The sequence below is a fragment of the Tigriopus californicus genome, chromosome 5 (genome assembly GCF_007210705.1).
Source record: "Tigriopus californicus strain San Diego chromosome 5, Tcal_SD_v2.1, whole genome shotgun sequence".
In the NCBI taxonomy this organism is placed as follows: Eukaryota; Metazoa; Arthropoda; class Copepoda; order Harpacticoida; family Harpacticidae; genus Tigriopus; species Tigriopus californicus.
The window spans coordinates 7303511-7317000 of NC_081444.1; the positions used below are offsets into that span (position 1 = coordinate 7303511).

The 13490-nt window shown below is 43.7% G+C and overlaps 2 protein-coding genes across 2 annotated transcripts; one reads left to right on the forward strand and one right to left on the reverse strand.

Annotated features, from left to right (window-relative positions):
• The first annotated feature begins 1206 nt into the window (after positions 1 to 1206).
• Positions 1207 to 4958, forward strand: LOC131880245 (uncharacterized). Its single transcript, XM_059226822.1, has 11 exons — positions 1207 to 1412; positions 1601 to 2010; positions 2119 to 2340; positions 2415 to 2584; positions 2660 to 2740; positions 2811 to 3015; positions 3095 to 3228; positions 3302 to 3423; positions 3494 to 3589; positions 3655 to 4243; positions 4318 to 4958. Exons 1-11 carry the CDS (start codon positions 1380 to 1382, stop codon positions 4824 to 4826), a joined length of 2571 nt encoding a protein of 856 aa, XP_059082805.1. The 5' UTR covers positions 1207 to 1379; the 3' UTR covers positions 4827 to 4958.
• Positions 4959 to 6308: 1350 nt separating this feature from the next.
• On the reverse strand, positions 6309 to 10776 carry LOC131880247 (baculoviral IAP repeat-containing protein 7-A-like). Its single transcript, XM_059226823.1, has 9 exons — positions 10547 to 10776; positions 8903 to 9373; positions 8374 to 8650; positions 8004 to 8302; positions 7744 to 7935; positions 7494 to 7675; positions 7064 to 7429; positions 6687 to 6900; positions 6309 to 6534 (listed from the first exon to the last, which is right to left on the reverse strand). The coding sequence occupies exons 2-9, from the start codon at positions 9273 to 9275 to the stop codon at positions 6344 to 6346; spliced, it is 2094 nt and encodes a 697-aa protein (XP_059082806.1). The 5' UTR covers positions 9276 to 9373; positions 10547 to 10776; the 3' UTR covers positions 6309 to 6343.
• Between the last annotated feature and the right edge of the window lie 2714 nt (positions 10777 to 13490).

A 13490-nucleotide genomic window follows, 5' to 3' on the forward strand; every position in this document is an offset into this window, starting at 1 on the left:
AACAGAACAAACTCACGATTGGTCTTGATAACGCAGATTATGAGATACTTTTACTGTTTCCACTTACTTCCCTATTTAAATTCTGTTCAATCCAAGTGGACACAATCAGTTTTATGCACAACAATCCTCCAGATTAAAGGGTTACGAGCTTAAATCAATCTTTTATCACTATTCCTTTTTCCAAACCGAACCGATATTGAAGTGGTTGGATTTCATCTTTTTGCGTTACAATTGCCAGATGGCGATATGGGTGGGGAGCTCAGGAATTTTCCTTTTCAATTGGTAATCATAATCAATTATTCATGTAGTGGATCTCTTTAAATAGACATTTTCTGCGCACTTGATTTCCGAGCTTTTGTTCTTACTTTGGCAACACAAAGATCGTCTAACGAAATATCCCGTTATGGTCTAATTTGCTGAACGGATCTCAACTTTGAAGCTTTGTGCTTGCAATCATAGCACTGTCAATATGTACGTACATCAAATGTCGTTGTTGGTCTTTGATTGTGGTAAAAAAGAAGACGGTCTAAAAATCTAGCCGTGAATAATGACTCTAGTTCAGTCTTGGTTGTCAAGCTCCGTCGTTTTCCAGGAATAGGTCTCTTTGTTATTGGAATCAGAAAAACATGTCGGATGGCGTGGTCGACCGACCATCCAATGTTCATGGTGGGTGATTGTCTGTAGGCCTGAAATTTAACACCGCGTTTCATTCTCCGAATTTTGGTCAATTTCCTGCCAACCTGGGGCCTAGCCGGTTTTCTAATAATGCGAACGGATTGGGCTACGAGAATGCTCATCAAGTACAGTACATATGATGATTACTATGAAGGCGATTGTACTGGAAGCTTCTTTAGATATGGACTGACAAATTTGTTCCCCATGAAGCTCCGACTTGGTGTGTGGGACCAATGTTCTACACACCTTCCGAAGCAGTCACACCAGACATTGGTTGTTGTTAGCTTCACATGCATGCATGTATGCAAGCCTACTACTGACTGAACCATTGTGCTTGAGTGAGCAACTGAGCATGGGTTCCAATATTAGTGGTGATATACTCGGATGATAATACTCGTATACACAAGCACAAACACACATACATTTGAACCACCGAGGCTGGATTTGTACACTAGTACATACAGTGGTAGGGTTCTTTTGAAAACGCCTGCGAAGCGCCAATTTATAACCATGGAAACCAACAACTCGCTCACACGATGAACAACGGAATTCCCAAACCATTTCAGTACGATTTTGGCTGGCAGTGGAATAGTTGGTGTTCGAGCTATTTTTTCCATTGTCTCACCCCAACTAGTTAAATTACAAGTAGAAGTTTGCAATCACAACACATATAATATATAACTTAAGACTCAAAACACGACAACATGATCTATCGAGGACTCTGCCTCTATCTTTTGGTAAGAATGAGCGAAACTGCATTGTTATTTTTAATGCAAATACAGAAAGCACAGGGCTAATTGGTAGTTCCTACATCTCTTTATAATGAACGACATCAAACTATTCAAAAAAAAATCAAGCTGTGACACTAGGTTGAATTAGCATTTGGCTAGGGGAGTAACCGGCCTCATTTTCTACCTATTTCCAGTTTGCCTTGATTCAATTCGGGGAGGCCAAAATCCGCATTACCAAGTCATGGCGGGCTGCAGCCACTCAAAGAAACAAGGCCACTTTGGCGGTACGAACCAACGAAGAAATCGACAAATGTGAATGGGTTTACGGCAGAGACAGCTACACATCCGAGGATCGAGGTCGAGATATCACAGTGGAGATCACGGATCAAGGTACACTCTGCAAATTGGTCATCGATCGGGCCGATAGTCGAGATCACGATGGAAAATGGGACGTAGTCGTATACGGACAATGTGATACCGAGGACTTCAGACGGTACAAACGCCAAGCATCCGATGGGGTGAACTTCCCCCAAAATCCAGGACAGGTGGTTTCTAATCTCACCCCTGGATTGTCATCGGGTCCCAAAATCAAGAACACGAGAGGGTATTACATAATCATTATTATTCGTCTTGCTTTAGCGCTTGAAGGCTTTCTTTCATAGAGAGTGAAGTTATTAGCGGGGACTTGATTAGTAATGAAATTATGTTTTAGTGATGATCGACGTGGAACCATTACGACGTCATTTGGAGGATCGCGCGACCGCTTCTCTTCCAAATTGAGTTCGGATTGTGAGAACAAGGCTGAAGTGTTTGGAATCGATTTGGAAGTAGGAGAATCTGACGAGCTCATCGCCTTAGCTGGACAGGACAAAATCTACGGGCTCCTCGACCAAGAGGTCACTTTAACCGCCAGAACCAACCAACGACCTGACAAGTACATTGACCGTCAATCACCAATGTTAAGAAAACTATGTTTTACTTGATTACTTGAATTGAATTGAATTCTAGCTGCATCGTGGAATTCAATCGCCGACGAGTTATCGAACTTCGAAATGGCCAAGACGATTGTGATCGAAGCTACAGAGGAACTTCCGTTTGTGTCGAAAATTACGAAAGTCGACCAGATGGCATCTACGCTTGTAACGTCAAGATTGAGGGACTTAATCGCGATGTTGAAGGTTGGGTTGGCGCTTTTCATATCGGCCCTATTTCAATTTACATCCCTGAAACATAAGTTTGATATTCCATCATAGGTGATTGGGAAATTACTGCGGAGCTCGAAGGTAGACGGACCTCGCTGCGGGAAACCGTGGCCGTGGAAGTGTTTGTTACTGGTCAGTTGAGTTCTATAATCTCAACCGATGGAAAAGAAAATGTTCTGTAATGATGTCGATCTTTTTATAGAAACCCCTGAAAGAGTGATCATGCGACATGATGGTCGGGAAGTAACCTCGAGGGATCGAATTAAACCTAGTTCAGGAGCGAACCTGGTGATTCAATGCGAGGTTGAAGGCGGTGGACGGGAGGTGGATGTTGAGCTCTTTGTGGGGAACAAAGTCCCTCGAAACATGGAAATCAATACTTGCCGTGCCGAGAGTCGAGACGCTAAGTAAGTTGTTCAAAGACCTTTGCAATGGCTTTGAACCTCAATAATCATTACATGTTGCTTCTTCCCAAACAATGTTTAGGTGTGTTGAATTCGAATTTCGACCGTCAGCGGATTTCAGTGACGAAGATGTTTATTGCCAGGCCATTATTCCTGGCGTCGATCTCTCTGAAGAGAGAAATGCCCGAGCTAGTGCTCAGTTGGAGGTGGGAACAGGTGAGGATCGAAATGTCTCACTTGTAATCATGATTCAAATGCTCAAATCTCAACGTTTGGAATTATGTTGCAGGTAGCCCTACTCTTGTCAACGGCCAAGATGGTAAAATCACGGTTTGCACAGATGGAAGCCGAGAACGGGACGAATTCGAATTCGAGGTCATTTTCGAGTCCAATCCCCGACCAACTAGAGATGTGCGAGGCTATTTCTTCCCTTGATATGTAACAAATTAGATTATCAACTTAAACACGGTTCTCTCTCCAGATTGAGTGGGAAATGAAATCTCACGACCGGGACAGTGTGCGGGTATCAGAAGGAGACAGCGATGACGGTTACGAGTCTTTCCTGATTGAAACCGTGGTAAGTAGCCATCGACGAGATGCGCCTTGACTTTTCAATGATGAATCACCATTTTATCACTGCAGAGAGGCAGCGGCAACCGATACATTGCAGCCATGCTCATTGACGAGCTCTCCAGAGAAGATATCGAACGCGGCAATACCCACGAGCTCCGTGTGGACAATGGTGTTGGACGTGAGGTGACATTCGAAATCACTTTGGACGACAGCCGTGATTGCCAAAGCAGTGGCTCGTCCAGTTACCGTTGCAATGTCAGGACCGACCAATATTGTCGTTGCAATTTGCGGGGTGATGAATGTTGCGATTCGCACAGTACTTGCAAAACCGGAACATGTTGTCAACGATGCGCCAATCGGAATGAATGCCTCTTATGTGACGACGAGAAGGAAGATTGCATGGAATTGAAAAGCGGAAGCAGTACTTCTGGATCCGGATCCAGTTCAAGTTCTTCTTGTCGTAAAGGTGATAGAGATTGCATTTGCGTGGAGGATGACGATCGTAAGGAATATTGTTGTACGGAACGATCCTCCAATTGCCAAACTTGTCGTCGAAGGGACCCCGATACCAATTGTTTCTGCGATCGGGACGACAGAAATACTTGCGTAATTGTTGAAAGAAGTACCGCGGGTCAGTGCGATACTAACGATGTTGCAAGTACGTGGATAAGTTTTAGAATTGGTTTTCATTTGAGTATGAATGGCAGCTACTGCTAATTTTTTAAATTGCAGCACGAGCCCGACAAGTATTGCTGGAGAGCTGTTTGAAAATGAGTTCCACTCTTCTGGAAGCGTGGAAGCCTGATGGATCCAAACGAACCACCAGCTCCTCTTCGTCTGACCGAGATATCCAAAATGACATCGATGATTACTTCCGAACGGCATCTTGTACTGGTTTCGAGCGGGATATCCGTGACTATGCTCAAGACGCCAATGCCAACAGCGACCGTCGTCGTCCTTTGACGCGATTGTCCGGCAATAACGGCGGGGATGGCACTCCAGAAATCGGTTTCCTGAGCAACCGAAACTCTCCCAACAAAGTTGAAAAGGTAGCCTTTGCCAATGGAGATGGAAGCGAGAAAGGAGAGGGTCAACCTGATCCAGCTCTTCTGGACCAATTTCAAGATATACTCGCTTTACAAGACAAGATTCAAGAGGAAGATGCCAAGGTAGCGGAGCTAACTGACGAACCCGTAACAGAAGAAGCTCTGACAACAGAGGGACAAATGGAATCTGAATAACCCGTAGAAGCAACGAAATAAGTTATTGTTGACCAACACCTTTCCCAATCTTGCTTTCCTCACATAAAGTATGCTTCAAGACGTTTTTTTTTTTCTTCTTCATTAAATAAACCTCTACTTGTACGTACGTAAGCGAGTGCAATGTTATTCGCTGTCATCAAGCCAGCAGTGTTTCAATGAATAAGTTATAAATTAGGTTGAAACCAGAAGGCAGGAAAGCTCTCTTCTCTTGGTCGTTGGGACTTGCCCCCGGCACTCCTCGGCCCTAATGCACGGTTTTGTGGTCTTTTGACATTCAGTGGACAGTAGTCACGGGAGAGCTCGTTGCGAGGTAATCATCGCGAAAGTTAGGCCCAAGACAGACTGGCCTTTTTCAGCCTTTGAGCATGCCCAAGCGTAGAACACTTGTCTTAAATTTCAACTCGAATACCGAGGAAAGGCCTTGTTGTAACCATAAATAATCCATGAACGTGGCTCCACCTCCTTGGTGGTGCTTGGACGGCTGAGAAGATTCTATGGAGGTCAAAATGTCCTCGGAGGGGAGTGCCCTGACCCTGCCTTCGAACCCGCCCACTGGACGAGATATCAAACGCGAGAGAATGAGAATCAAACAGTTGAGTGGATCTTCCAGCAAGCGAATGACCAACTTGTTCAGTGATCCATCACAAACAATGCATCATGCTGGGACCACCACCATCTCTTCCTCCTCCATGCTCAACCACGCCTCCCGTGAATCCTTTCCAAAATTGTCCGACCCCAATATGGGCGTGCCAGCCTTACCAACCGCCTCAATGGGTCTCCGAAGGACGATTTCTACCTCCCTAGACCCTATTGTGAATCAAGCTCCAATCCGACCCCATGCCCAAGCATCCGTCACCAAGTCTTCCGAGGAATCCTCCTTGCCTTGTCATATCCCCGAATTGGGACATCAGGAAGTGCCTTCAGAGAGACGGAACAAGTCACCTCTGGATCTCCTGGACTTGTCCCACATGTACTTTGATCGCAATCCTCGGCGATTGCGAACGAGCGAGTCGATGTCGATGATATCGGAGTCAACCAAGGCCTTCAGTAGTGGATTGCCCAAGGGGTCAGGGATGCCAGACTTTAATGCATCGCGCCCGGCCACGACGGATCTACCGGTGGGGATCCAACAGAAGCCGATCAAATTGGAACCGTTATATAAGCACAGTATCGAAGAAGCTCGAATCAAAATTGCAGACCGAAAACAATCCCATGGTCTTCATAAGTCTGTAAACTATACAAGTCAAGGATGGAGAACCGCTCTTACGCCACTTGAGCGGCAGCCTTCGCTCATCGAGTCAGCGAGAGGGGAAACACCTTCGTTGATACGAAAAGACACCTACACAATAGCCTCCTCCTCTGACTCATCGGCCTAACTTGATGTATACTTTTTTAATCATGCATTAGTTATGGCATAATTGGTTTGGTCTTCATTTTGCAATAAAATCTTCGTCATCGTGCTGAAGAACAAGCCCTATACTCTTTATTGTTCAGATTCATGACATGTAAGTTTTTACAGTACCGACAATGGACTGCCTACATAAAGGGCAGTCTTTCAGGGCAGGCGCGCATTGGACACAACAAATCAGATGCCCACAGGGCAGAAACACTACACCAATTTCGTTATCCATGCAAATTTTACATGTCCGTTGCTCTTTTAGCCGTCGGTTCTCTTGTTCCAATTGATCTGAAAAAATAATAATTACATTAATAATACTGTTCTGCCATGTTCCTCAACGCTTTCTGGATTCTCTTAATCTGGATTGATCCGACGTAATTTTTGCTCGAGCATGACCGCTTATCACAAACTCCGAGCCGTTGAATCCTTCAATCACTCACCTTGCCCAAGCAGATCCTCGGTCATGGGATTTCCCAGACTTTTCGTTTTCATTACTTCAGGCGTTGGCGTAATGCTTTTGACAGGAACTTGAGGGCACGCTTCGTTGGATTCCGCCGTGGCCGAAACATTCGGCACAGACAAACTAGAGGTTAACGGAGGTGGGGGCGCACTATTCCGACTAAAAGACGTTGACGGCTCTTGACTGACTTGAATCTGAAAACAAATATGACATCAGATCTATAGAAAAAGGGCCAGCATTCGCTGTTACACACCAAAGTTATTGAGAGTTTTGAGACAGATGTAGTGCCAATAAGGTCTGACTACTGCAGCTAGTACGTTAATAACTAAAGCAATTTAACAAATTTGGCAGGCTTACAGAATGGCTTCCAGTTTCGTCGGACCCGCTCGGAGACGGCTCAATGTCGACAGAACCTTGCTGGGTAAAGCTGTTTTGTCGAGATGGATTATTGGAAGCAAAAGGTGAGGGCGATGAGTTGTTATCTAGATGGGCCACATCCTCTTGCTCTCGATGAACACCAAAAGCGGCATTAATAAGATCATCGACCGAGGTGAATTCTCGACCTGTTGAACGAATTCGATTCCGAATGGCGACTTTCACCCGAGACAGATCAATGCCCATGCCCAATACTTCTTGAACAAACGGGGATCGCATATAGCGCTTCATGTCTTCTTCAGTGTACGCGACATTTACCCTATCGGACGACATTTTTGCTCCCGAAGCCTACGGAAGGGACATCTCATGTTAGTGTTATCGGAACATGGCTGGATTGTAACTCTTCTCCTACCTTTGAGAGACCCTCTGGTGGCTTTTCTGACACACATTTGGCAATGAACTCGTCTCCTTTGATGAGCCGAACAAATCCGCATTTTGAGAACCAGCGACAATGCTCAGTCCAAGGATCATCCTCGGCTTGCCAATTCCGTAGGCCCCCATCACAATAGAAACACTTGACTTGATCGCTCAAGCCTGCAATGGATTGAAAATGTCGTTGGTGAGGCGTTCACCAAGAAATTGCCCCCACGAATGTTCCTTACCAATATAAAAGAAACCCGCTTCGGCCATGTCCTTGGGTTTTTGTCTTAAAGCAGGAGGCCACTCTCTAAAAGTGCGGAGTCGGGCCTCCAGGGTTGAAAACTTCGAATTGGTAGGACCCGAGTGATGGATAATACCGTTCGTATCCATAGGTTTGCTAGGAAACGCACTACTCCAGAATATTGGAGGTGGCACTAGAATCAAATTACGGGTCTTTGATGAAATACCATTCTGCATTCTTTGGGTTAACCGATAAATCTACCTTTGACGGGCGGACGCGGTCGAATACCGGCGTCATCTTCACCCGCAGCTAAAGCTGAGAGTCTAGAACTGGACGGAGCAAGATCGTAAGCAAGCGTTGATCCATTGGGTAAGGGCGGTCTTTCCGAGGACGTGGTTGGGAACGGATCATCCGCCATTTCATCGCCAGATGATTGGGTCTCAGATGAGGGCAAAGGGATGTTGCCCACATCCCGACCTTGTACGAAAGGACATTGCGGAAATATTGCTCTGTGCTCTCGAGCAGGATCATCGTTCGGATCCCAATGGCCCACGTATTCACTGGATCAGAAAAAAACCGCCATGTACTTCATTGATTCTTTCGAAAGGATCAAAGACGTCCCCGCAATTACCCGCAAAAGATACATCGCACGCAATCTTGAACTCCGGTATAGTAGAATCCGGCTTTGGCCAAATCTTTGGGATGGATCCGGGTATTCGGCCAATTGATAAATGTTCGGAGCCGTTTGGCCTCTTCCTTCAAATTGGCGGACATAACCAAGTTTTCCGGATCCGAGGCTCGCATCGTGTGCAATGGTGGGGGTAGCGATTGAAACGACACCACATCCTCTTCTTCACCACCTTCCATACGTTCGGCCTCGTTGCCATTGGCCACATAGATATCATTATCTTAAACAGGTGAGCAACCATATATTTTTTCGTTCATCATCCAAAGAATTTATGAGACCATTGCATAATTTTGTTCAGTTTGATAGTGGTAGATCACTTATCTCCTGGAAATACTCCAATTTGGTTGCATTGCACGCTTGCAATATGACAGGAAATAAAACTAGATCAGGCCTCCATTTCGAGGTTTATGGTCTACATAAACCACCCTCCAAATTTCATCAATCATCAGTCACCAAAAATGGTCACACTCACCACTTGGTGGATCCGACACCGCTTGAAAGTCCTCCTGATCCGGGGAACTGGAGGCTCGCGGCTCCGGATCCGCATTGGGATCGGGGTGCTGGTTCATGCTCAATAAGGGCACGTTATCGGACTTGTTCAGAACAAACGGGCAGCTAGGCTTGGCGGCACGGTGGCGGGCCATAACTTGGTCCCCATAATTCCACTCACTTAACACGCAACCGCACCAAGCGCACTTGACCTGAGCCTCGCGACCCGTGTGGTGAAAACCGGCCTTGGCAATTTTACGAGCGTCAACTTTGGCGTTAGCGGGCCAATTTTGGAACGTGGACAAACGGCGCTCCTCAAATCGCAGAACACTACCAATACGCTCGGCCGATCCCATGGCCAGTCACAATCACCACGAAAATGTGTGCCCCCGATTTAGAGGGCCGAGATGAGGCCACTTATCACGACCAATCCTCTCATTATGTTGCTGAAAAGCTAATAGATCTCGAAATTTGTATACTTTGCAAATATTCGTGGTGCTTTCTGATCACAAAATGTTACAGATGCCTTTCGGTTGACGTAAGTCGCCTGTTGTACGATATCAACCATTCTAGGGCAACCTAAATCCTTCAAATCGTTTTGAAGAAATGCGCATAAGACAATATCCTGTTAAAGTATCGTATTGCTATTAGGTGCGTTTCATGCGTTTCAAACACGCTCTGAAGTGTTTTGATGATCGTATTTTCATGTCAGGAAAGCACAAGGCATTTTTTTTTGTTTCATCAAAACAGTCCATCGTCGATCAAAAATGTGTTATTAGTCACTTGAAACCAACGTCAAGTAAAATCAAAAAGTCCTTCAATTAAAATCATCTTTAAGCTTGGCTTGGCACTGAATTCATATTTTTTGATCGTCTATAACACCCGAAACACACTTGACTTTTCGAAGAGGGGTAACAAACAACATGTTTAATAAATTTGAGGTTAGAGTGGAACTTAGCTTACTGATGAGCCTACTTGACTGACGTATTAACTTGGTTTGAAATAACTTATCATACTTTTTTTACCGACAACTGATTTTCTTCTTCTTGTGCTTTTCTGATATCAAAAAGGGTCATCAATTGTCCAGAGAGCCTAGTTTCAAACATAACTATTATCAAATCAAGTAGTACCCTGTGAAGTAATCGTTCCGATGAAAATCCGATCTTTTACGACATGCATCACACCAAGAACGTCTTGAAAAGTGGACAACAACGAGGCCAAGGACTGACATCTGCATTCATAATTCATCCCCAAATATCAAATCGGTGTTCTGTTCACAACATTATCTCATCGGAAATCACTTTTCAAGTTATCAGCCAGTACACTCATATTTGAAACCCTCAGTTCAAATCATTTGAGAAATCAAATGGTCTTTTAAAGTCATTTTTCTCGGTATTGAGGGCCACTTTCGACTCGGACGTTGGATTAGCTAGCGGTCGATATTAGTCAAAGCTCATGAAATTGTTCCACGAATTCACAATGATGGGTGTCCTCTATCGCAAAATCCTCACTTTCACTTGGGCGTGTCAGAGTTTTGACTCGATGCTATTTTTAGCTTAGTCGTCCAAGGGAGGTAGAGAGATGTGGGATGGGGGAGAGGATCGAAATTATCATCAGTTCTACTTACGGAACGATCCACTTCACGACAGGTTTCTTCGGAGATTGGACCGTTGGTATGATGAGATGAGATGTGTTATTGTGCCTGGACCACGAACAACGGAGATACTTTTAATTCAGTGGGCAAGTCGGTTGTGATTAGGGCAGAGCTGGGCTGATTTTGAGACAACACTTCCTACGTAACTTGAGTGTCGAGCGAGATTCTCATCTGTTTCCTAAGAAGATTTGGCCTTGTTCTGTACGTTGGATCAAGGGCTGCCAATTCAATTTGGCTGTTTTTGGGTCAAGAAAGGGTCTTTGGATAGACCAAGCCTCATCAAAACTTGGTCCAGAAAGCTTATCAAACAAGAGTAATGGATGATGTTTGGATTAAAATTGTTCAGCAGAAAATAAAGAGTACTTATTTTCGCATTTTGCCCCTTGAAAATCTAGTGAAAAAGGTCAAATGCCCGGTTTGTAAAGTGATGGAATAATATTCTGGCGTCCCTGCCAACTTGAAGCCTAACGTAGTTTGGAAGGTCTGAAGTATTCTAGTCGTTCATCGGGGGTGGCTGTCAAGGGCTAGGCAGATGAGGCAGGGTAATGGCGGCCCTGTTCTTGCCTCTAATCAACAACGCTTAACATCGCCCAATTCCGATAGCAACTCCATCTGTGAATGGAATGGCATCCCATAAGCCGTGGAACCTAAATATTTTCCGGGAATTTCTATGGCACTCCGGAAGAAGCAATTTCTCTCATAGCAAACCCTCCCCAGTACTCTCTTAAAAGGAGAATTATATTGCCATGAAATTTTGCTTTCATATCGTTTTAAGGCATGTAAGTTTTTTACATGGGCTAGAATATCAGAAAAATGAGCGATGGTTTTCAGCGCTAGGAAAAGGTCAAGACGTGTTTGGGTATTTCCGTATTTGAATTTTTACCACGCGTCACATTTTTGCGAAAGTAACGGCAACGGTAAAGGAACTCTAACGGTTTTAGCCTTCCTGTTATTGTTACTTTCTTCTTTTTTTAAACGAGGGAAATGAAAAGTAAAAAGGTATCCTTTCTGATTTTTTGAGGTCCATAAAAAATCAATATGAAGATGTCAGTAAATAGAAGAGAAAGAAGCATGTTGGATATAATGAAGAATGTGCAGTGAGGCATAGATTTCTAGACACTGGATGTCGGACGACCGACCACTCGGTTGGCTAAACAGTACAATAAACCGGTTTGTGATCAATTCCCAGGAGACCATCCATTGTGCTGTTTTACCAGCCGAGTGGTCGGTCGTCCGACATCCAGTGTCTAGAAATCTATGAGTGAGGCAAGAGAAGTTAAGCAAGCAACGGGGAAAGTTGGGCTCGAGAATGTTAGCTTATTCAGCTGAATGGACAAACTTTACAACGTCTTTTTACAGTGGCAGTGTCACAGCAGAAAAAAGTGGGAACATATCTCGTGAGGGAACAAAAAGGAGCACGGGAAAAATATAAAGGAAGATATGCAATTCGTATCATGGCACGGCTTGCAGTTGTGGAATACTTGCCTTGAGTTAACGTTTTCCAAAACAAGCAAACAAAAAAAATGAAAGATGAAGCAATACAATCTTTTATTAAAAGAGAAAAATATTAATAGCAAAGAAAGCTCCTCTTCAAATTCTCGTATTGTTGTACCCTTGTACCCTCATATTTTCGTATATTCGTCTTTTGTTTCACGTTGTATTTGTATATATGAAAATAAAAAAATCGCATTAACCGTGCTTTGCAACTTTAACCCATCTTTTTCCTCCAAAAGTAACGGTAACGGTAACGCGTTTAAGTCAAACTTATAATACAAAGTATGATAATTAAGCCATACTCATTAAAACCCCCATAACTCTTACTCACTTTTCACCATAGTATGATTAGACAGTACCTACTGAATTTGGAGAAAAAAAATACACTTATAATCTTTAATTTAGTTTTGATTTATATTATTTCACTTCAAGCAAAAATCAAGGTAGTGTGTCAAAGACATTTTCTGTATTCTGAGCGAAAGATGTTTCGGTAGATATTTTTCAAATTGTAAAGACACATTAGCGTATGTACAATCCAACTTCACAAAACCTTATTAGGTCTGAGTTGAATCTATTCTACTGGCTGCATAAGTCTGGAACGAGCCAGGGTTTGACAAGCCAATCAGTATGAATTTCAAGCTTTATCCTGTTTCTTTTATATTTTTCATGGCAGAATTATATGGATCTTAGGCAAGGATACTCTATTTCAATTTTCAATTATCCTCAATTACAGATGTTAGCAAATGGTTTTGGGCGGTCATGTTTTTTCTGGTCTGTTGCATCTTTTGACATGTTATGTTTTCCCTCATGTTGAGTTTTCTAATGTATTAAGTTTTCTGATGCATCGAATTTTTCAATTTGTCGAGTTTTCCGATGTTTCGAGTGTTTCGATGTGTCCAGTTTTCCAAAGTGTTGAGTCTTCTGTGTCGAGTTTTCAGTTGTCGAACTTTCCGATGTGTCGAGTTACCCTGGAACCGTCGACGTATGTCAAAAAAACAAGTCCCTAAAGAGCCCTCACACGACGCTTCATGGTAATGTGAATGTGAGGATAAAATCGTGCAGCTAGATTTGATTTGGCCACTTTTTTGTGCATTTTGCCCTTTTTCTTCCATATATCTGGCAGCACTGAGAACAACAAACCCCGTGACGTCATTCCCCAATCTATAGAAAAACATAAACAACTCACAATCAAACGGACTTTCAGAGTCCGATTTTGGTACTTTAGTCACGTGATTGCAAAAACGTGGCTTTACGTTGGATGGATGGTTTTGATGCGCGCCTCAACAGTTTTCATGAAGCCCCACCTTTATTACATTTAATATAACAAGACCAAGCCAAACCAGCCACAGGCTAAAAGGAACCGAGGGGTCAATAACTTGTTCCTTGATTATGGACAATTATTTTGTTTAAAGCTGAATATGGC